This window comes from Manis pentadactyla, chromosome 13 (assembly GCF_030020395.1).
Source record: "Manis pentadactyla isolate mManPen7 chromosome 13, mManPen7.hap1, whole genome shotgun sequence".
Lineage (NCBI taxonomy): Eukaryota > Metazoa > Chordata > Mammalia > Pholidota > Manidae > Manis > Manis pentadactyla.
In genome coordinates this window covers 27,339,458-27,364,623 of record NC_080031.1, presented here as the reverse complement: position 1 = coordinate 27,364,623, position 25,166 = coordinate 27,339,458, and the positions used below count along the sequence as shown (strand labels likewise).

General features: G+C 34.8%; 1 protein-coding gene across 1 annotated transcript in view; it reads right to left on the bottom strand.

Annotated features, from left to right (window-relative positions):
* Positions 1-25,166, bottom strand: part of CNTN5 (contactin 5) — a 1,238,002-nt gene that overhangs the window by 103,465 nt on the left and 1,109,371 nt on the right. Inside the window, exon 15 of the mRNA XM_036902818.2 lies at positions 22,754-22,929. Within this exon, the coding sequence (XP_036758713.2) occupies positions 22,754-22,929 (176 nt within the window). The remainder of the gene's footprint in view (positions 1-22,753; positions 22,930-25,166) is intronic.

Below are 25,166 nucleotides of genomic sequence, written 5' to 3'. Positions count from 1 at the left end.
GTTTTTTTTTTCCTCTCTCTCAAACCTTTATACAATAGTATTTACCTCTATGATGACATGGGTTTTAATACAGTTTTTAAGAAAGTAGCTAATATCTCATACTTAAGTAACTGGACACATTATCTGAAATAGGAATATTAATTGCTACCAGTGAAGAAAATACTAGACAAATAACTCTTTGCCAAAAACATTTATGTCTAATATGATAAAATTTTAAGTGTCTAACAATGTATTGAAGACTAAAAATGGCTCTAACATCTCATTACTGGGACCTTGGTGTTTAATTTCCAACACAAATTCTAATACTTTTTTTAAGACCAAGAAAAATACAGAAACAGTTTTACGTAGTGAAATCCATTAAAGAGGAAAACAAGTTGATGACTCATTGAAGAACTTAGGGTAGCTTGTTCATTTAGTACTATATCCAAATTGTGTCATTTAGTATTATAGGCACAAAGTCATAAATTGATGGGATCAGTCCACTACCTTGGTTAAAATGAAGCATTATCAAGGAGCTCAAGGAATACACAAGACCAAATACAATTACATTTTAGTATAGTGAACTTGGATTCCTTTATTCAAATTCACATAAATGACCAAGGCAAAAGGGCTCTGCTATACACTGACTGTCTCTCCCCAGAATCCATATATTGAAACCTAATCCCCAATATGGTGGTTTTGAAGGTGGGACGTTTGGGGAGTAGAGTAAGGGTGAGTGAAGCCCTCGTGAATGAGATTTGTGCCCTTATAAAAAAGACCCCATAGAGCTCTCTCACCCCTGCCCACACGAGGGCGCAGTGAGAAGATGGCCATCTTTCAACCAGGAAGCAGGTCCTCACCAGATTGCATCTCTCTGGCACCTTGATCTTGGACTTCCCAGCCTCCAGAACTGACAGAAATAAATTCTGCTTTGTATACCCAGTCTGTGGTATTCTGTTAGAGCAGCCTTGATGGACTAAGACAGGCTCTGGGTGCACAGCACATCACTTTTATATTCATCTCATGCTTCTAAGTTAAAAGAGGGGTGAAATAGATAAGGTCACACAATTTATCAGCCTTATGCTTTCTTGAACTTACTCTTAGCTCCATCCTAGTTGTGGCCAAAGTCTGTCTTAACATGACTGTTGAGAGTATTTGACTCATCCTTCTTTTACATTTATACAATTGTTACTACTTCATTCAACAGATACTTCTTTCTATGTGCTATGCTAAGTTGGTATACAGGTATAAATTCTGCACTTACAGAGTGTCTAGTCTAATCCAGCTTTGATGGAAAAAGCATAGGAATGTGAAGTAGCTTCCCTCTTATCTGTACCTAGTATTGGAAGAGATGTGAAGGAGAGAAATGGATGTGATATCCGATTCCACAATATTCACACCAAGTCCAGGGGAGATATTTTCTCTTCTATGTCTCAAATCATTCCATGAGCACTGACTCCTACAGTTAGGTTTTTAATGGTAGTTTTCAAACCAGATCTTTGTATTTTCTGCCTTTTCCCCTCTCTATCTCTTACTTTTACATGTATGGCGTGCCACTGCTAGAACAGTTGCTATTTAAAACTGATTTTATTTACAATCTCAAAAATCTTCACTGGCTATTTTCACCTGTCTTCTACAAGATGGTCCAAAGTCTTAGCCATCATTTCAGGCTGGACTTAACTTATATTGTCTCACTATAGTGGAAAATGTATTCTCTGCACCTTTCTTCAAGTTGGTCCCCACTGACCTGCTAAAGTCTCCAGGTTCTGTCTCATATGTTAAGGCCTTCTTTAAGTCTTAGCTCTCAGAAAGGCTTAACTGATCAAAACTACTGGCTATGTAATTTGTGGGTCCCAGTGAAAACAGAAAATGTGCAATTCTTGTCCAAAAATTATTAAGAATTTCAAAATGCTGACAGCCAAGCACTACACTAAGCACAAGACCCTTCTCAGTGTGAGTTCCTGTGTGACACCATGGAGTTTGCTCACCCATGCAGTCGGTCCTGCTGAACCTTCCAGTTCACACTGATACTGCCTATGCTCTTCTGGAACATGTATGCATATTCTAGGCAGTGGTATTCTTTGGAATAAATATCAAGGAGTTGGCATCTCTTTATAAATTATAAAATACCTATCCTTTCCTACCTTAATGTCTGTACCTCCCCTTTTATTCTTGACTTATTATTTGAGACTGACTTGCAGTCTTTTTCTCAATGCATGTTGGAAGTAAAAATAGAAATAGAATAGATTATATGTTCTTAAGACTTGTGTTAAAATACACAGTGATGTAAAAAGATGTTAACAATCATGAGAGGCAATAAATGTTTTTTCTTAGAGTAGATTACCCCATTGCCTAGTAATTGAATAACTTACTGCCTTTCACTAAGCCTACATCTCTTAAATTACATCTCACTGATGTCACATAAAGATGGCAGGACTAGTAGAAAAACATTTTGTTTATCTATACATTAGCTTATGCTTTGTAAATACACTGTTTTGTTAAAAACCATTTTTTATTTATAAATATTTTGTAAATACAACTAGTAAGTAAACATATATGTAAACTAGTATGTAAACATGCTAGTAATGGCATGACCAACAGGAAAGCTATAGAATAACATTTTACAGTAGCTACACATTTTGTTTTATGAGAGCTTATAGCACATGCACAGTTATAAAATTGATCATTCATCCATCAATCATTTGTTAGAGTGTTTATTTGGTGTGAATAGGAAATTGCAAATACTTGGCACCTTTGAAATTATTCCCTTCTCCTTTACTCATAGTAAATGTGGTTGAGCTTCAACCCAACCTATGGATTCTTCAGTTGACTGGAGTTGGTACAAGAGATAAAATCTGTTTGTCATATCTGATCTGCACATGCTACAAGATAAAAACAAATTACGCCTTTGAGAAACTCATAATGTAATATGAGAGGTAGGTAACTAGCTATAATGCAATGTGATGTGTTAAAATATTTAATAGTCCAAAAAAATTATTGCACAAAATATTGATTTCACTGTGCAGAGATATAAAAAAAAATCATCTGCATTAACCAATTCCTATAGCACTTGAGAAAATTGAGGCTAAAAAAATAAAAGTGACGTGTCCAAGGGCCCGTTCAGTGTGGAGGCAGAAGTAAAGCTTTGGGCACATATCAGTCAAATGTACTTTCCCCTCTATTCTGTCTATGAAACCAATCTTTGTTCTGCTTAAACCTGCAGGCAATTTGATTCATTTATACTAGTTAAAGCAAAATTTGGCAAGCATATCCAAATAAAATGGTTTCATTGTATAATAACAACCATAAAACCATTATTAGAAATTAGTTCTCTAAATAAATTACAGAATTATTCTGAGAACTCATGCTTTTATGAATGCTTTTCATCAACCACATCTAGACATAAATGCTGCATCTCTGAAGTGTCAGCATCACCAATCTGATCACACACATGACCTGTTAGCCTCATTTGCTACGTTTTCATTCACCTTTACGTGACCATTAATCCAGCATTAAGAGAATCCTCTGTATGTGACCCACAACTGACGTTTCCTTTCAGCCATGTACAATTTACAGTGACACAGCTTTAGTTGAAGAACTGACCACATTTGACTTGCAAACCTAAGTGCATAATTTAGACAGACCAAACATTTACTATGTTTCTGTTCCCTCCTTTCTGGTCTTGTCCTATTTCCAATTTATCTTTTCAGGTTAATACTGTTTTATTACACTATCATCCACAGGCTTCTAGGATAAATGGGGTTTTATTCTGATACTGATTTTACACTGCAGAATAGTCACTGTCTGTACCCAAGTCCCATCCTGGCAGTGGGAAGAGTGCTTACAGACCTGTCTGTAGATTTCTATTTCTTCCCTGAAATGAGTAAAGCCCAGCAGGTAGAATATAGTAGCTCCCATCTTACTCATCAGTTAGGACCAGTATTGAGCTGTCATTGTCATACAGTCCCAAAGTCTTGGGGATGTAGTGGACCACTCCGTGTTTATTGATTTTTTGCACAGAACTCTAAGAATGAGTCTGGAATGAGGCCAGTTTGTTTGTGTGCCTCTGTTTTACTCAAGTCTCTTAAATCCCAGCAATTTATCACCCTGGGTCTCTGGCATCAGGATCATGCCGGAGGAAGGCTAATGCTGAGTCTAGAAGACTAAACTAGAAGAGATCTAACTGCTCTAATCTGCTGCTTCTGTTTCTTTCCCACCCCCCGTGGCTAGTTAATGACCCATTTGTAAATGAACTTGCCTATTTTGCCTTCTGGGGCATAGATGCTAGCCTGGCCTTTTGATCTTCAATCTCTCTTTAGATAAAGGTTTCCAATAATTGGAACAAAACTTGAATGCTCCGTATGAATTAAACTTAATATCTCCTGATTCTCTTCATTTGCCCTCTTAGTGTTCATTCTTTATTGTTAGTTACCCCTTCCTGTGTCCAGTGACATAACTAAATGCTACACTATGAGGTATTTAAAATCTGTCTTAAAAGCCAATGGTCAGACACTATTTAATTATGGCTAAACATGACACTGTACTATAGTGAATCTCTCACAATCTGTTTTACACGACATTGGTTGCTATGCCTTATGGTGACATTATTTGGATGTAATGCTGCTCAAAGAATCTATTAAGCCTAGGATTTAGCCTCTTGGTCACTGGCATAGATTAATAATGACCACACATATTTTGCTCTTTGAGAGGTGAAGTCTAATTTCTACTTTTTAAATCTGGACTGGTCTGGCTTACTTTTTGACTAACAGAATATGGCAGAAGTGATGTCCTAGAAGTTCTGTGGCTACATCATGAGAAGACTTGCGGCTTCTTCTAGGCTCCCTGGAACATCTGCTCTGGGGGAAGCCATCTGTCACTCAAAAAGTTGGACATCCTGAAGCTTTTATCCTATAAAGAAGACCAAGCTGTTTATGGGGAGAGACTGCATGGAAAAAGAGAGAAAGTGCTGACAGGTCTCTTATAGCTGTGTGTAATCAGGTACAAATAGGGACAGATGAGCTGAAAAGAGAGAAATGCTCATTTCTCAAGCAGAATACAGGAGAAATCTGAAGAATCCAGGAGGGTAGAATTAAAAACAAAATGAATTCTCATCTCCAGGTTGGCTAAGTGGCAAAGACGAGCAAAGTAAGAAATGGCCTCAGCAAACATCAAACCCAGGGGGCTACCAAATAAAATATATCTCCAGGGTAAAGATCCCAAGTGTGTGTCGGTAGACCTTTTGTTTACCCCAGAATTTTAAGGGCATTTTTCCATAGCAAGTAGGATCTCAGTTCAAGACGGCCAAGAGCCTGTGAATGGAGCCTGGGAAAACATGGAGATGATTCTGATTGGAGGCTGGAGAAAGGGGTACCTGGGTCATGAACTGGCAGAAAAATTAGCAAAATCTTTATTGGGGTAATGTGGGAGATAGAAAGCGTTCCTAATGAACTTGGGGACCTTATTCAGGAGCTTTCTAGGGAGAAAGCATGGTGGAAACACTGACAACCAGCTTCTGTGGGTTGTCTGTGAGAGTTCATAAGTCAAAGTGATCCAAGCTAAAAAATACCTCTATATTCCAGAAGAATTTAGAGGAATTATTTCAAACCAGACTACATCTCATTTCATCTTCTTGAGCTATAAAAGGACTGAAAAAACAAAAGGCTTATGTATCCACTGGGTATGTATCACCTGAAGGCATTTTTAATATTTTGATCTTTTGGGTATGAACCATATTTGTACTTCATTCTTACAATTAAAGATGATATTCAGTTCACTACTATACTGTACCCAGTGTCTAGTACAGTGTCTGGCACATAGCAACTTCCTCACATATATAAGAGAATATGGTTTGCTATAAATAGTGTTGATAGACATTTTAAAAGAAAAATAAGAGCAATAAAAGAAAAAAGAACAAAACTTGTGGGGAAACTTTTATACCTTATCACTTTACAAAAGCATAATATTCCAAATGGAATATTTGATTTTCTATAAGAATTTCTAACGATGAATTTGCAAGGTAAATATCTAGCTATTTCAACTTTTTCCTCTAAATTCAAGTTTTTTTCAGTTAGTCACATTTTGTTTGCAATATTAGCACAATCTTCAGCAAGTAGATGTATTATTTCAACTACGTGCCTCACTGCTAAATACTGAGTTTTCTTCTGCCGAACCTAATTTGATAGTTACTAATGCTGAGGAACAAGTGTATGAATGAAAGAGTATCTCATTGCAAAAGAGGCAATTTGGGTCACAGCATCCATTTCAGCACAGGCCGTTACAGTCAGGAAGATTCTCATCAACATCAAAAACACTCAGAATTTAGAGAATTCACACACATCAATGTCAGGAAAGACCAGCTATTTAAACTACTTCTTAGACTGTGGGTTACAACAGCAATCTTCCAATGGAGAGTCAAACAGAAGAAAAATAGTTCAGTTAAAAGAAAAGGCCAAATTGAATAAATGTGTCAATCAAAAGCCTACTATGAATAGTTCAAGGTCAAGGACTCAGTCTGATTTGGCTGACATTCTGAAAGTGAGTCAAGGCACTTTGCCACAAAAAACTCATTTTTAAAAAAACAAGGCTTTGCAATTCTATGAATGAGAACTTACTAATTACTTAATGTATAAAAATCAGAGTCTAATCAGATCGAGAGTGAAAATCATCAATGGCCACATTCTACTACTTTTCCTCACTCTTCTGTAATTATATAACATAACGTATGGTATTTCAAGTAATATTTACAAGATTCTTTAAAGCTGCACACATAAATTGACAGCAATACAAAAGATAATATATGCACATATACTTCGTCTGGAAGTTTCATATTGGTAGGAATGGATTTCATTAAATGTGGCATTACATGTAAGTGTGCATGTGTGCTGTTATACAAAATAAGGGATGCTGATTTCTTACCCAGAAAAAAGGACATTGCTCCATTCTATAAAATTATTTTTGCTGTTAGAGGAAATCTTCATTTAGACTTAGAGAAATCTTTTATCATTTAACAAGATATTATACATGCAAATACATTCTTAGCTATAGGGAAGAATTCTGATTTAGTTTTGCTAGTTTGGAACTGCCTCTGCATTAGTAATATTCTGATTCTGGGGACATCGTGAGACTTTGAAATAGCTTCTGTGGATCAAGCAGGTATGCAACATTTAGCAGAGAAAAGTGTGATTTTGGAGCTACCCATGCTCCCTTCTGATGATTTCACTGCTATTGGATGCCATATCTGACAACTTTCTTGGATTTTAGTCTTTGATGTAACCTTTAGAACTTTAGAATAGATAAAAACATTAGGAGTCATCTACACTAACCTCTTCACTTTGAAGATGAGGACTCAGAGAGGAGACAGGACTCATCCAGGGTCATACAGCTGGGGTGGGAGAAAAATGGACCCACAAGAAATCCTGGATACCCCCTGGAACCTGACCCAGTAATCTTTTACTATGTAATGATGTCATTCAGGTATGTACTTTGATATTATATCATTTTGGCAAAAATAAATACATAAATAAATAGTTTTATCCTTTAGCCCTGCAATCTATTCCTGGGAATCTATCCCATAGACAGGAAATCATCAGTACATGCAAATGCAGATGTTTGGAGATGTTTTCTGTAGCATTGTTCCTAAATCTATCAAAACAGGAGACAAAGTTAATATTTATTAATAAGTAACTAGATACACTGATGTATATGCATACCATGGACTATCATGTGTCCACTGAAAAGAATGAATTAGAGCGATAAATCAGGTGACATGGATGAATTTTCAAGATTGTTGAATGACAGTACTGAGATGCAGAAAGAAGTATGCAAAATGTTTCAATTTTTAAAAATGATGACAAAAATATATCTGTATCTGTATATATATCAGACTAGAATTACAGTAGGAAAATATAGAACATATATTAGAATATTAATAAGCTTAACCAGGTGTGGTAAACGCTGTTATAGGAGATAAAAATAGGAGAGTGTCATCTGAATAAAAGCCACATGCAAGATACAATCTTGCTTGTGTGATGTGCATTGATGAATGCTTGAAGAGATACATGAAAACATGATTACAAAAATTAATGATTATCTTAAAGTAGTGTGATTTTACATGGGATTTTTATTCTCTTCTTTCTAGTTTTAATATGTCCAAATAAGCTGATATTATTTATATAAGTAGAAAAAACTACCTTCATTATGGTTAAAAATTGAAGAACTGACTCTGATTTAGAGCTGAAGTATATGGTTAGGTTACCATGGAGAAGCACCAAGCTAAGTGTTTATCATCAACTGCAGATATTACAAACTAATCAGCTTGTGTGACTAAAATAATCCATACCTGATAAGCAGCTCTTCTCACACTGTGTCCAAGAGGCCTTTCTGTGTATACCTATAGATGGTTATTTAGAACTTAATTTCTTTATGATTCTGCCTCTCTGATTTATGGTCTTCTAGAGCCATCTGTAATAGGGTCTTCATATATCCTTTTGCTGAATGTCAGACATGTCTAACACTCTGATTGTATGTTAGCAATCTATAGCTGCACTCTATTAGTCTTCATGTGATACATAGTTCTTTGTATATTCTTTTGAAGTCTCCTTGCAAAAGTCGTATTGTAGTTAATCTTAGGGAAGCTGCTACAATGTTCTCTTGCTCTTACCTGTTTTCCAGTCTGTTCAATCCAGTACAATTGTGTAAATGTTGGCAACTGCTTTCCAAACCTCAAAAGCATGTTGCCTCACTTTTAACATTAATAACTACTAATGAGTAAAATTGATTTAGTATACATAAAGCTTATGAGTCTAAATGAGACCTCAATGGCTGGTCAAGAACTTCTAGACACAGAAAATGACATTTATAAATTCTATCTAGATCTTCATATTTGACTGCAGCTTGATGTCATGAAGATGTTCCAAGCTGATTAGACTTAGCCTTTATTTTTGGCTTACACAAACACATTGCACCAGGTATCAACTACTTAGAAATATTCAGTTATATTTAAGTTTACCTCGGCTGCACATGGGATTTCCATGCAGGCTCATATACAATCTCTATTTTAATTATCTTTTAATATATTAGGTCATTTAGTTGAGTTGCTTTTCCAGTTCTTTTGATTTTGTATAGATTATAATCATGGCTAAATAAGAAATTCTTGGAGGTTTTCCTGAAGGACTTTGATAGTATTTTTTTTTAGTGTTACCAGCTAAAAATCGACCTCATGGAAAACTAATTTTCTGTCATTGTGTTCATGGATGGATCCTTCACCTTTGAGTCCTGGGACTTCAACAAGACTGCCTAATGTGAAATATACTATTATAAACTTTCTCAAGTTTTGCATGTCTTAATCCATATACTTTAGTTACCTTTGTTTTTATCTTCAAATGTCTTTTGGAAACTCCTAAAAGTTTGTAGATTCTCAAGTCTAATATTTACTTGAGGAACACATTCACATCCTATAATTTGTATTCCTTTATTGTATCTTGAAGCCACAGTTATAAGCACAATAGTCCATAACAATGTTTCATAGGAAACAGAAATATTGATTATTGAAGTTGGAAATATGAGTTTGATGCAGCTAATTTTTTCACCTGTGCTATTTTCCTTAGATTAAACTACTATTATCAAAGCTTTATATGATAAACTCTTAATTTAATTCTAGATTATGAACAGTTTCATAAATATTTCTTCTTCTCTCCAACAGTTTAAGCTATAACAAAATCAATGATAATAGAATTGATACTGCCATTCATTAATGAAAAACAACTGGAACATGATGGTTAAAAGAACCTATGAATTCATTTGGGTATGGAATATTCAGTATATTTCATGTTTCCTTTAGGCATATTCATAATCTTTTCCCAGAAGTTCATTAATAAATGTATCTGTTCTTGTTCATATCAAAATATAGCTAAAGCATGAAATCATTAAAACCAATCTTTGGAAGAGATTTAACATGGATTATTTTAGGATCGATAAGGTAGCAAATATTATAATTGTGTTCAGAATACTCTAATCTTCTGAAATACCAATTAGTTAATTGCTTTATTTAAATTGGATATTTCTCTGTTAATTTCTTTCTTTCTACTGCTAATTTTCTATTACCAAGTAAGGTGACTAAAATTTCCTGACATTTAAAAAGAAATGCAAACCATATAAAATGGAAAAATGACTCTTTGTAGCCAGATCAAGTGCTTTGGCTGGCTCAACTTAATTCAATAAAAAAGAGTCGATTCAGATAATGACTGGTGAATTTGGTCAGAGCAGTTGACCTGGTTTGTGTTCCTAGGGACAGCACACGTTGAGTTTTAATGTTGTGCAAGTTATTATTTTTCCAAATGCTCATTTTCTTTCCCTTACATAACAACACATGTATAATCTAGCTTTTAGTTTAGTCTTAAAAATGACAGTATAACTGAAGTTAAGGATCATTTGGCACTAATGATTAAGTGTTTAGACTGTGTAGCAGATTGTTGTAGTAATGGCCCCCAAATTTTTCATGCCTTCCTGAATCCACATCAAGTAACCCCTTCCCACACTTACTGTGACTCACTAAGTTGACGTGCATTTGTCAATGAGATATTAGCAAACATGGATAATCAGATTCTTGCAATGTGAATGTACACTACTATTTTGGAACCCTTCGACAGCCACATGGTATGGTCTGGGCTAGCCTCTTCGGGAAGAGCCCACTCAGAGCAGAGACACACCATCCTAGCTGCCCCCTTCCCAAAGAACTCTTCATTGATCTGAGAGCTGACTGCAGATAATAAGCCCAATTGAGACCAGCAGAAAAACCAGCTAAGCCCAGCTCAAATTACTGAGCCTCAGAATTGGATCATAAATTTTGTGGAGTTTGTTTTGCAGCAAAAGTCAACTGAAACAGAAATTGGAACCATGATTTAATGGAATCTTTGTGGATCCTGGGATGAGATTTTAAGTTTGTGCAGCAAAAACTAACTCATACAGACTGTTTGCTTAATGGCCACCTTTACATATTTAAAATTATTTCTTTTTAATTCCTTTCCTTTAGTTATTCATAGGAAACAAAAGGAGACGTGTAAAAGGTATTCATTGATATTTAAACTGTGAAATTTTCTCCTCTTAAAGATATTTATATCACAACATCTAAAATACAAAAACATAACAGAACAATAGATTATTCTAGTTGGAATTTTGATAGGAGACTAAATGTGATTGGAAACAGCAATGTAAACAAAACCCAAAAAAAGCTAAGAAAAAATTATCCTTAATTTCTTTTGCCTGATTATTCTTAAAGGCATATAGAAACATCATCATTGAATGCTTGTATTGCTAATACTAGCTAAAGTTATTTTAAATACCAGGGACACTGCAGTAGCCCGTTTAGAGTCATAACTGATGTGATGCATGGAGTGAGCAAAGCATGTTACACGTACTTTACTTCAGGGAAAGTTAAGTCTTTCAGTATTCCTTACTATTTAAGTGATAGATAATAGCAATTAGAGTATAAGTTTTGGAAATGCTTTTAGAAAATACTATATTAATAAGTACTTTAAAACTTATTTTGTCAGTATGCTCTATTTGTGAGGCTATCAGCAATTAAGAAAGAGTTTTTATAGCATTTTATGGTTTCAGTTAAGCTTCTTGATATGAAATACTTGAATTGTTTAGTACAATGTTACATTATCACAGTTAATGTATTCTAAATTATTTTATCTAATTTTGCTTTAAAATAGTAATTATTTTGGTTTTATGAATATGTAGGATGTATAATGAGAAACTTTGTTTTTAAGGTAATTTAAAAATTATTAGTTAGATTATTACCTTACTTTATACTAATTGATTGAATAACCTTTAGTAATGAACTTAGTTGAATTCAGTTGAACATTAATTCTAAGGATAAGTCTTTCTGTCAATGACATACTTGGTTATTCATTCAAATTTATCCTCCTGAGTTTATTTCTCTCAACAGTATAATGGCTCAATACGGTAACACATCGCATTATATGGTTGTTTAAAAGTCTGCCTAGATTAAGAGTTCTAGAAGGGAGATATTGTTCTTTACTTGACTGTAAATTCCTGCCTTGATATAATGCTATACACATTATAGGTAATCATTAAGTTTTCATATAAATATTGAAAATTTTCCCAATATTGGTGTATTCCTATATATATATATATTTTTTGGTGTGGTAGTTAAATAAATGAGCAAAGAAATGACAAAGTGCCTGTATATGAGCATAAAATTCCATTTGTTTATATATTGATTAATTTAACAAATACTTTATTTCACACATAATACCAGGTGCTGGCAATGCTTGTTAGTAAGATAGGTATGATGATTCCTGACCTCAAAACGAAATAATTTAGTAAAAGCATAAATGTGGAAGGAAGCAAAAATTCTGATTTTAGCCACTTTTCTTTAACTGTTCTTTATCTGCCTTGAGAAAAACAAGCAACTCCCTGACAAAAAAAATCACATAGTACTTCTCAGGGAATTATCTCAGTGACCCTGTATATTGAATCTTAGCATTGCAATAGTTAATTTCTTTTTTATATACTCCACAGAATGCTTCAAGCAACATGTAAATTTATGTAAAATACATATACTTATGCTAAACAACATACAATTTATCCCTGGTTTTATTTGGAAAAATCTGGCAGCTTTACTTTTGCTAGGAATATATAACTTGCTATAATTGGAACTGAGAATAATCAAGGCCATTTATTTAACTTTCATAGGTGATATGAGAAGATTTTTTAAAAATAGAATTATTATAGTAATATATTGGATGAGGTTTGCTTTAACTGTAAGATCACCATTAGGGAGTTGCTAGACAAAACCTCAGTATCTTTCATATTTTTCTCATGCTCAGTATCTACCTAGAATATGTTCTCCTCTTCTGCCTCCCTTTCTCTGATTTGCCTGCTAAACTGCTTATTCTCCTTTAAGAATGGACTCAGGAAGTGTTCGGTTGGTGAAGTCTGCTCTGCTTCCACAGGCTGGATGATGCATATCTTGGCCTGAGCCCCTGAACATACTTCCATTGCTTTTGTCACATATAGGCTGATATGTCTGTTCCTCTGTAAGACTCTAAGCTCCCTAAAGGCTGCGCTCTGTCCTAGTTGTATTTCTATACCTCCCATAGAATGTTTATTATTGATTATTACAGAATCCTCAGTTCTGGAAAGATGCCTAGAGTATAGGTGCTCAATAAATCTTTGTGGAACTAAGATAAATCCAGAGTTCATCTACTGTACACTGAAAAATACTCTATAGAGCCATCAATTATTCATTAATGATAATAGTGTCATACTTGCCAAATTCTCCAAGTTTATTTTTTCTATTTCTTTTATAGAAGAGATATCAGATGAAGAAAGGAAGTGAAAAATAATAGACCAGTGGTTATTTCTAAAATTTTCTTTTCTTCCTTTTCCAAGAGAGAAAACATCTCTGAGAGGCCACCTATTGAGTCATTAATTCTAGACTCCTAAAGTTCACTTATATATTGTAATATGATAAAAATAGTACATGAAAGAAACTGGCAGATTTTGAAAAGCTAAAAGCTAAACACATCACAACACTTAGACACCCTTTAGAATTTAATACAAAACTGATGCAGAAAGATAAATTGCAAAATAAAGGTAGAATTTCAAAGATATCTTGAAAATAATGGCCTCTCAAAAAACCCAAGCCTTTGAAAATCACTTTGAGAACTAACATAGGACCAGTCTAAAATACAATACTTACATATCAGTAGTATTTCAAAATGTAAAACTGAATCATGTTTGCTTATAAAAATCCTAAACCTTATGTGGTACAGGAAAATAAGGATAGCCTTTTATTTACCAAGGCTTTCAAAAACTAAAAAGAAAAATCTTTTATATATTATTCCTACAAGGTAGAAATTCTAGTATTAAAGGCCTTATTATACTATGCATGATATCACTCAGCAGGTTAAATTACATCCCTTGGATACATAGATATATATATAGGGCATTCTTTTTAAAATAACAAAAACCCATAGAACACATCAGCATTGCTTCAACATGACAGCTAGAATCCATTGTATATTTCTCTTTTATTAAGAACTCTTATGATTATTATTTCCAAAGAAAACATTATTAAAAATATTTAAATCTTCATGTGAAGCAAAGCGAATGAAACTATTGATCACCGACACTGTCTGTAAGTATAAATTAAAAACTTTTCTTGGTTGACAAAATTTTAAAAAGCTATGTAAATATTATAGTCAACATTTTTTTCTAAGCAGTCCACTCTAGATGGCTAATTTTTAGGTCATACATTCCAATTTTTACCGATTCCTTTAGCAACTCTACAAATATTTGTTTAGTCTTTAACGTGCACCAGGTACTGTGTTGAGGTCAGATAATAAACACATTCTTAACTTCCAGGAATGTAAAGGATAGAAGGGAAAGAATAAGCAATATTTATGGCAAATTTACTTCTTCCTCTGAAAGAAGGATGGGAAAGATAATGGAAGCCCTAGGAGAACAGGGGGGGATGAGAAGGGAAGAATCTAAAACCCAACCAGCTGCTTGACTTGAAAACTGGATTTTGGTGGCCAAAAACCCATGTGAAACCAATAGATTTGTGAGCAACATATTTAATAAGTACAATTATGATTTTAAATATATCAAATGTGGAAACAGTATTTTCTTAAAAGAAGTATTCAGACCTTTGTACCCTACATTCTTTGTCTCATCTTCAGCAGTAAAAGCAAGTGTGACATATTGCATTTCATATCCATTTTGAGAGAATCTTCAAAAGACTAAAAAGGGAAGTTGATAAAAATGGGTTCACACCCTACAAAATGAAACAATTGCAGCAGCTAGAAGAGTGAGCTTTAATTAATGTGAAAACACACCCACAGAACATCTGAAGAGGCAAGTGTAGGAGGAAATTTTAAGATGTTTTTCAATTAATTCTCAGCAACTTTTATGGAAAGATAATTTTTAACAATTTGGTGGTTGGATCTTACAGAACATATGATTTTAAGGTCTTAATAGTGATCAAGTAAGGTAAAAACAGGCTGAGTTGTCCAGCTAAAGAGTGAGTCTTCAGAGAAGAAATGCAATCTCTTTATGTCTTCAATTTTCAAAATGCCATAGGAAGCGTTACAGTTAGTTTCAGTTCTTCATATCTTTGCTTTGAAGCATCGAACCAGATTTGGAATATCATTTATGGCAATGAAGTTTTAAGCTCAAAGAAGCTTAAATGATAATGATGGCTGTTTTGTAAATGTGTCCGTGTTGGGTAGAACCTCAGTAGTGAGGCTCTTCATCCCTTGTCCTTTTGGTGCACAGTTTCTTCATTTATACATAGCTTACCTGGCTCACATTGTTGTGGAAATGAAATAATACAAAAAAGAGAGGAAGGGCAATAGGTCTTCTCATGATGTAAAATTCTACATATGTATTTCAGCCTCAGTCTTAATCAGATAATGAAACTTTCATATTTATTCCGAAAGGATTTACTAATCATTGAAGAGTCTGATTTGTAGGGTGGCTTGGGGAAGGAGTGCCTCAGTCTTTAAAGAGAGATCTGGGCCATGGACCATGGCCTCTACTGAAAGGGCCTGTGGTACCCTCGGTTAAACTTTGATGCAAGTGGAAAGTGATACATTTATAACTTGAAGAGTGGGTTTGATATCATGCATTTACTTATTTGTTTATTCATTCTTAACTGTTTAGCACATATTTAATTTACAATAATTTTTACTGTCTTATAAGAATAAATCTTTATTATTTTGCACAAGGAAGTACTTCTAGAGTTAAGATGCACTGATTCTTTTTCAATGTACAATTGCAGGATAATTAATAGAAATTTAGGGTAATGAGTAAAAACAAATTCTGAACTGACTCAAAATAGTTGGAGTGTTATTTTAACTAAAAAATTACATTAAAAGTTTGTTATGCTCATTAGAAAGACTAATATAGTCTAAGTAAGTAATTCACTGTTCAAATGACTTAGAGTTAGGTGAGAATTTGGTAATAAACATCACTAAAATAAATCAGATACACTTCAAGGTTAAAAGCAAATCAAGGTTAAAAGTAATATCAATGGATGCAAAGACCTACTGGAGCCTAGCAATGGTCACTTTTCCAAAGGCACAGGCAACTTCATTCCAGATTAAGTTCATCCTTTCAGTTAAAAACAACCAACTGAAAGAGACTGTGGTCATTTAGAAATATAGCCTGGGTTAATATATGTATAGAATGGAAAAATAATTTTGGAGAAAAACAGAACTTCCAAAAGGGAAAAAAAATATGCATTCTTAGACCTGTAAGCACTTAATTTCTGGAGTCAGTGAGCTAGTAGCATATTTAATTTCTGGTATTTATAACCTAGAAAACCAAATTCTGTCAAGAGGTGAGGAATGTTTTCTATTTTTCATTTCCCACTTTTCTACAGCCAATAACCTGAAATATCCCAGCCTGTTCGATAAGAATCTCTGGAAAGTATGATACTTTTATCCCCTCAGAGGTCACAGAACACAGGCTATTGATCTGATTTTTCCCAGCATGGCCTGTACTGAAATTGCCTTTCTCTATCAAGAAAACTTATTTTCTCTCTCTCTCCAAAGAAACCTACAAAGAACAAAAACAAAAACAAAAACAAAAAACCCCTGCAATTCTGCACTAAAATCACTGCAGGGAACCCTGTTCCATCACCCACATTGCTCCAGAAACTGGAGCCTCAATATGACCGAGAGCTCTGTTTCCTCACCATGGTACAGTACCCGAAAGGTTTCTGTTGGTGGCCTATAAGGCCTGTGACTTGGGTGATTAAGCCTGTTTGTTTATATGTGACAACTTTGGAGGTGTTGCCTGATTTTACTACATTTGATAAACTACAGAAAGTGAAGAGGCACACTTCAAATTTTGCTTTGTGGAGCCATCTGCCAATTAGAGTAAAAATGGAGATGGATGATCGACATGGTGGTGTTATCCAGCTGTGATCCTGACAGTACTGTGTCCGCATGTCACACATCACGTCACTCACATGACACCCCCAGGAGCTCTGGAAGGGTGTCTCAATAGTAGACTCCCTCAGATGTCACCTAAGGTGGTCACCTTTCATTCAGTTTCAAACTGTGCTAAAGTGAATGCCCAATTTTGTGTAAAACGTAAAAAAGCATGGAAATCAACTATCCTGTTATAATAGGATTTAACAGAATTTTATGCAGTCTTTAATAAATGCATATTTTTTTCATTCAGTAAGCATTGACTGGGTGACTACTCTGTGGTCGCCCACAGTGCAAAGCAATCAAAAATAAAGTGCATACTAGCCTTTACTTTTCAGGGGACTCACAGTTTAACTTATTTCACTAATATATAAAATGTTACAGAATCACAGATTTTAATGACATAGGTTAGCCATGTTCATGTGCCTCCATGAAACATATACACACAACTAAAAAGATGGGCATTCTTTTTTTGCTATGAGAAATGCTACTACTTTTAGAAAATAGTGGGGGAAGGCACATTCTCTAACACAGACAAGCTGGCAGAATGGATGTGGTACAGTTCTTGGAATGGTCTGCAAAATCTAAGACCTGTGAGGGCAGCCTGTCCTTTTTAGCCCCCAGACTTAAGCCTGTCCTTTTTAGCCCCCAGAACGACCAGAAGAGAACTGTTACAAGGCAAACATGTGGCAAGATTTCAGCAAAGAACAGAACACAGGTGGATTACTGGGTTTCAGAATTCAGAGCAAAACAAAGACCTAAAAAGCAAGAAATTGAGTGAAGAGGAAGGACAAGCCCTTGCCAGGCAGGGAGAGGGTATGGCTCAGAGTTCAGGATGCCACATTACTTGAAAGTATGGATATACTTGTGAGCAGAATAAGTCAAAGAGAGTATGTGCCTTTGATAAAGCTACTGATCCTCTGTCTTTCTGTATACTTCCTGCACAGTTTGAAATACCTCCAAGATTTCTACCTACTAATATGATGAAGAGGATGCAGCAGATGCTCACAGGGTCTCAGAACTTTGGGCCTTAGAAAATGCTAATAGTGTGTCCAATGATTTCATTCATTTTTACAACATTAACATCTATCCATCAGGAAAGGGAATGCTGCCAGTTGAGCATGTATTGGCTTCTTCTCTGAGACTTTTACTGTTTATGAAACAAATGCTAATTCCTAAGAAATTAAACTGGGAATAGAAGTAATCCTAATAGGAAGACTGACCTAAGCAAGAACTTTTCACCTAACATAAAATCCCCTTAAGATATTAAGGAGTTTATACTGTGGCCCTTTTTATCTATTTATTTAATACTCCACAAAAACAAGAAATATGAATCTGCCATGTTCCTTTATGATTCCTATGTTCGGTATACAGATTATCATAATTACTCCTAATTTCCAACTTTCTGGCATTCAGATCTGGTTGGTAGTAGGATGGACTGCTTCAAAGGAGTGAATTCCTCATTAGCACAAGGGTTACAGCAGACACTAAAGATACTGATGAAGAATTCACAAATCAACCTAAGGCCAACTAAGTAACCTCCAAGATCCCTCATATACAGTATCTTTCCCCATCTGAGGTTGCCTTTCTCTTTCTTCTTTTATGCTTCTTCTAATGCTACCCATCCACTGAGGTCTAAGTCATGTGGTGACTTATCCCCAAATAGTCTTACTTCATATGATTGTTATAAGGAATTGATGAGCTATTGTGTATGTGGTGTGTGTGTGTGTATGTGTGTGTGTGTCCAAATACTTGGTATACAGTAGGTGCTCAATTAATTTTTTTCTTGCCTTTCTGTACAATGGTAAAAATTCACATTAATGTCTTTCTTCTCTGGCTTCCAACAATATTTGGCTACAATAAGAAATATTAGTAATTATTGTTTATGGTCACATTGTCCTTGAATTCCTTAATGTTTTGTCATCTTTACATTTATTAAAGACTAGAAACAAAGTGTCCTTTTATTTTTATTTCCCACAATGTATAGACACAGGCTGAATACATAATGACCAAGGAAAGTGAAGAGGATAAGCTTTATAAAGGAGAATCAACATAATGCATTTTAAAAATCATGGTGTGTTTCACCTTGTTACCCCAATTTAGTATTTATGTGGCCTGGAAAAGTCTTATGCCTTAGTGTCCTAATTAAAAAATGGGGTCAAATATCCCTACTCTGCCTTCCTGAGTGTATTGTTATAACAGAGAACTGGGTAAATATAAAAAAAATCAAATACTGCACTTAGCTTTGGCTTCCCATTTAGTTGCAATTTAGCATGTTGAGAGAGTTCATAATGGAAAGGGCACCTCTTTATTAGTCAACCATCCTGATGACAAATGTTTGATTTTTTTCCTCTGCCAAAAAACAGTGTAAATTGCAGGCTTCCATGGTATTCTGTGTGACTGTTCTTTATGCATTATAAGGATTCAAACTAGTTTACATTTTGCATTAACAATTAGGGAGTTCCAGTCTCTGAAAAACAATGGATCATCCCAGTCCTCCTTTCAGACTGTGGAGCTGAGGCCACAAGGTCATTCTCAGGTGTTGTTCAGACACCTTGAGAGTATTAAGAGGCTCTCGCAGACCTCTGACCAACATAAACAATTTTGTAAATGTTTTATTTGATAACAGGGTGGTTATTTAAGGACAAAGCTTAAAATGGTCAACTCCTTGTTGTAACCTCTGCCTAACCAGCCTATAGGGAATGTAAAGTCTGAAAGTTATTCAATCCCTGCTTCACAGGACTGTCAGAATTATCTTCCTAAAGGACAAATCTGACCCAACATGGCTCCCTGCTGCATTCCTAATTACAAATTCCATGGCTTGGAAATCAGTTCCTTTTACAGGGAGGTCTCTGCCACTTTCCTTTAAATGTGTTCAACAAGTACTGATTGACTGTCTGCTTCGTGCCTTGTGTGTCTATCTGTCATTGTGCTGTCAGAGCCAGAGCTTCCTCACTGTTCCCAGAACATGCTCTCAACTCCCTGCCCTATGTCTTTGCCTCACCTGCTTGCTCTCTCTCAAACGCAGTTTATTCTAGCCACCTGGCAAAATCCTACCTATCCACATTCAGTTCAACTACCAACTCCTCCTGCCAATTGCATTCACGGAGCTCTCTTGCAATAGGACTGGGATAGCATATCACCAGCCCATCCTGCTTTCTTGGCCCGCGTTGTACTCTCTCAAGGGTGAAGGGCCATGCCTTTTACTTTGGAATCTCCACAGCACTTAGCTTCTGAAATTAAATTGCAATTAAAATCCTAACAATAGCCTCACTAATTTGCCACATTCAGTTAATTCACATCATTGCCAAAAAAGTGATTTGGGTGAATTGGATCAAATGTTTACAGACAAATTGTTTGCTTGGATCCTTTGAACAACAGTTTCAGTAGTGGACTCACTCCAAATCAGTTAACTTGCTGGTTTGTAAACCATGGCCTAAATAAACAGGGCAAGGGAAACAGAAGCATTTTCACTATGGATGTTTTAATTTAAATTACAAAGCAAGAGCTATTGTTTTTTTTTTTACCTGATGTGATTATATTTTTCTATTCCCTCTCTAGAAATGCAGTCCCAAAGCACTCTTTTACTTAAAACATAACAATGTACATTATAGAGGTGTTATAAAAGCTACATGTAAAACTTTGCCTAGAGCTTTATCTAGAAACAAATGGCTATATATAAAAGATAACAGTCAACTAGTTGAATAGTAGAGAACTTCATGAAGCTATATTTTAGCATCTATAAGATGGTGAGTATCAATGCCATTGTTTCTCCCCCAGCCCCCCAGAGATTTGGTTGATTCATTTGAAGCTATGCAGTGTTATCTGCTTAAAAAGTATACCCCCTTTTCTCTTCCATTTCACCCCCATTCAGTCACTCTCTGGTAGGTTAGGTCTGAGGGCAGTTGATCTAGAAAGTGCTCTGGCCAAAGGCATGCTATTCCTGCTGAAGTTCCTGAGTCCCGTTTGATTTTCTTACTCTACTGGGCCGCCTGCACTCCTAAGGTCCCTTCAGTGGTTCTCCTTTGCAACTCAGAGCAGGCCACAGGCACCCCACTTGGCTCTCTTCTGAGCCCTGCCCTGCGCCTCTTATTTTCAGCATTTTCAATTGGTTTCTCAACAGAAGGTCATGTACAAGTCCAGAGGCCTTCCCAAATATCTCTTCTTTATAATGCTTTCATTCTTTCTCCTAAAACACACTATTTCTCAGGCATATTATTTCACAAGTAGAAGGGCATAGTTTACATTTACTTTATATATCTGATCACTCAAAATGAATGTTTACAGGTAATCCTAAGAAGATGTATTTTTGATGGTATATTTTTTGTTTCCAAGTGTGATATCACATTTTCCTGATTCAGCTTTATGGCATTCATGGCATAGAATTTTCATAATCTTTAGGGAATTATCAAGCCAAAGTAAAGGAAAAAAGAAAGTCACAAATTCGAGAAAAATGAGTTTAACTTAATATGAACTAAATATTTTGCATATAAATGTTAATAATTAAAATTGATTTATTTAATGAGATGTAAGCAATGCAGTTGGTAATTATTTTCTATTGATATAGTCTCTCCCATTAATTACAAAGTAAACCAGGATGAAAATAGTTTGTAAGTGAATGTTTAATTTTTGTTCCATTGGCTAGTGCAGCAAATAGCAAAGCTTATCTTTGCTATTCTACTAATTTATAATTATTAAATTCTAGAGAAGAGATCTTAGATACTATCTTGTCCAATTTTTCCACTTGACTTCTGTATGAGACTAGTGTGACCGGCTTTATGTCGCACAGCTGATTAGGGGCTGAGCTGGGACTCGATCCAAAGACTTCCTGACTTCGGATCTGGGGCTCTTTTCGCTCTAGCACATCACCTTTAATATAAAATTCAACCAAACTGTCGTTATGTTTGGGTTTATTACAGCTGAGGTTTTTCCAGTGTTTCCCAAAGTGTTCAGAGGAGAATAAACTGGTATCAGTAAGCGTGTGATAACATTTTAAATTGGATTTGTAGGCATAAATTGTATTTCAAGCTATCTCTTTAACCAGTATAGAAGGGATATTCTAGCCAAAATCTCTTCTTGCCACTGACTCCATCTTTCTCTCTCTGCCTCTGTCATTATATTCCTCTTTTATGTCTAAATAAGCTAGCTGGAGGTCTTTTTTTAACTTCTCTATTGAGTGAGACACTGTGATGTTTCTACAGGATTTGGATCAAAAGATTTCCCATTCCGTTTAGTTGACTGTCACACAGATATGTAATATAAAAGAAGATACTACAAAGAAAAGATTTGGTGGGCAAAAAACGAGTACTTCTGTGGATGCTTATCTAAGGTTAATATGCATTTCTGACTATGGGTTGTATGTTTAAGCTCTATCACCTGTGAGAAATTTAAGAATCTCCAAAATGACTTTCTTGAAGAACAGGACAGGAAGGTTTTTATGAAAATTAATATTTTATTTATTTTTTGTATCATAATTACTATTAAAAATGCTTTAAATAATCATAGCCATCTTAAGTAGCAACAAAACGTTTGAGAGGTAATGTAAAAATATTGACAATATTAATTAAATAAGTAAAAATAACAAAGAAACCAGATTTACATAATGAAGTAATTCCAGTTTCTTACTGGGTGTTTTAAAATAATTATTACTTTCAGTTTGACAAAACAAAGTAATGAAAGAAAGTAACTGAATCCAATTTAATTTTTTCTGATTTTTCCTTAGCATTTCATAGGTAGGAAAGTTTTTATATTTGAGTCTAAATTTTTTAAATTATTAGTACTCAAAAAATAAAAGTGTATTAACTTACGGCCCTGATGCTTTCAAAATGTCCACCTTCTTTTTCAAAATCGATAGGCTGTCCTTTTAGTGTCCAGTAGAAGGTGACATCCAAGCTGGCATCGTGAATTGCTTTGCAGTTAAGGACAACACTTTCTCCCACTGTTAACTCTGTTCTTTTAGGAGTGAGTTCTATTCTTGTAGGTTCTATAGAAATAAAAATACATTCATTAACATTATCAGCATGTTAATTAATCAATCAATATTTTCTTGAACTCTGTATTTTAAGTTATAGAGAAAAACATGTAAAAGGAATCTGTGCAATACAATTGCTCCACATAAACATCTTTAAATTAAGTATTACTACTTGAAATGCTACTTTTTGTATGGGAAGGCATTTTGCCATGCATTGGTGGGAGACTGATGCTTTAAAAGTCCTTGTTCCTATTAAGAAGTCAAGGTGGATGAAAAAGGTGAGGTGCTCACATAATTAGAAGCAGCCTTTGGCATTCTGGAAGGAGGAAAATTAGAACAAAGAAGCTATAGCCTCCTTGTCCACCTTCAAGGATCACCAAGAATAAATGAAAGGATTTTTATAATTAAAAAATTGGTTCATATATATAAGGAAGAAGAATGCAGCTGAGTTCACATCCTTAAAGGCTATTAGAAGCACCTATCCTCAAATTACCATCTTGACAGATATGAAAATATATTAGTCTATACCACCTTGCATCTACAGATCCTTCTTATGAATAGAAAAGGAATACAAGAGGGACCTCCATCTAATTATAAAATACCACTTTTCATAGATTTTAGATGGTCTGAGATCTAAAACGAAAGGTAAAATATTGAGTAGAAATGACTTTTGAGAAAAAAATGCTTAATTATTAATTCAGTTATATTTTTTAAAAATAGTTACATTTGTACTGGGTTTAGAGCAATTTGAACCAATAAAGACCAATACCAGCTGTATATGTAAGGTTTATCTAAGTCTAGTGATCAAATAACTGCAAAATGAAGTTTTTTTTTTTAATAAAGTAGGGAGGTAATGGAGATAAGATTTTGATTTTCTCTTTTTTTTTTCCTAATGAGATCCCTGATTGTAGGTAACTCAAGAAGACTGACACGAATGATTAAAATTTAGCCTTATTTTCCTATTCTAGCTCTATTGTTGGCAATAGCATAGTCTGATGAAGCACTATTCTTAACAACTGATAAGATCCTTTAATATGCAATATCCTTTTAAGCAATCATTAACAGGAAAGCACATACCAGGAAAGGAAAGCCACTGTAAATATTAACATTCTAGAAGCCATATATTCTGTGTGCATTCTAAGTTCTGGCTTTATCAGAGAAGACAGAAAATCACAGCACACTAGTTTAAACTTTGTGAGATTTGGAATGTTCTGAGTAACTAAATACTCCCTTTAACTCATGATGAGCAGAAAACACGTTTCTTATTCTTAAAAAATGTCTCAGATCTAGTACTGCTTCATTATGAAAAAGGTTGCTTAGCACACAGAAGGAATAAGATGCAGACTAGAAGACTGCGTTGGATTCCCGTAATGTATGCAAGAAATGAAGGCATCTTTTCAGTTATGTTCCTTCCTTTCATTGATGTTTACCTCTTTCCTAAAATATCAGAGTGCTGGCTATTTTAATTGCATTTTAAAACAAAGAGAAAAATCAACATTTCTACATTTCTTATTGCATCTTTTCAGTTATGTTCCTTCCTTTCATTGATGCTTGCCTCTTTTCTAAAATAGCAGAGTGCTGGCTATTTTAATTGCATTTCTAAAGAAATAGAAAAATCAACATTTCTACATTTCTTATTGCCAAAGTGTGATTCACTATGTAAGACATGCACAAATGGGAAATTTAATTAAGGATATAGTTAAGCTGTGAAAAATATTCCTTTGCCACCTGCAGAGTTGAGCTGTTTTAAGATGTAAGATTTATTTCCTTAGTACTAAACAATGATATGGAGTCTCAAAAGAAGGATCTAGGCTCGAAACCGACTTCATTTTAAAACTAGAAAACTAACAGAAACATTTAAGCAGCATTATTTCTAATACTAAAGAAATGACAGGATATAAAAAATTCCATTGCTGCAAAAGCAGCTCTGGTATCAGTTTATCTGATGCATGCTCCGACACCACACAGTCGGGTTTCCTCCTGTTACTCTTTTCTGCCCCAAATCCCCAGCTGAAGTGGTAACAGAGGGATATTACTGACTGATGCTAAAATTAATCTTGGTAGAGGGGAAAATATTTTCATACTCTTGGCATACTTTCAAGTTTTGAGACAGTGACTAAAACATCAGAAAACTTTCTTTATTCTTTCACATATTTTGTTCAAAGCAATATTTGCCTATCTATCAAAAAGATCTGCTTTGCATCCTAAATAATGGAAAGGGACAGTTTGGCTGTGTTAATTCTATGTTT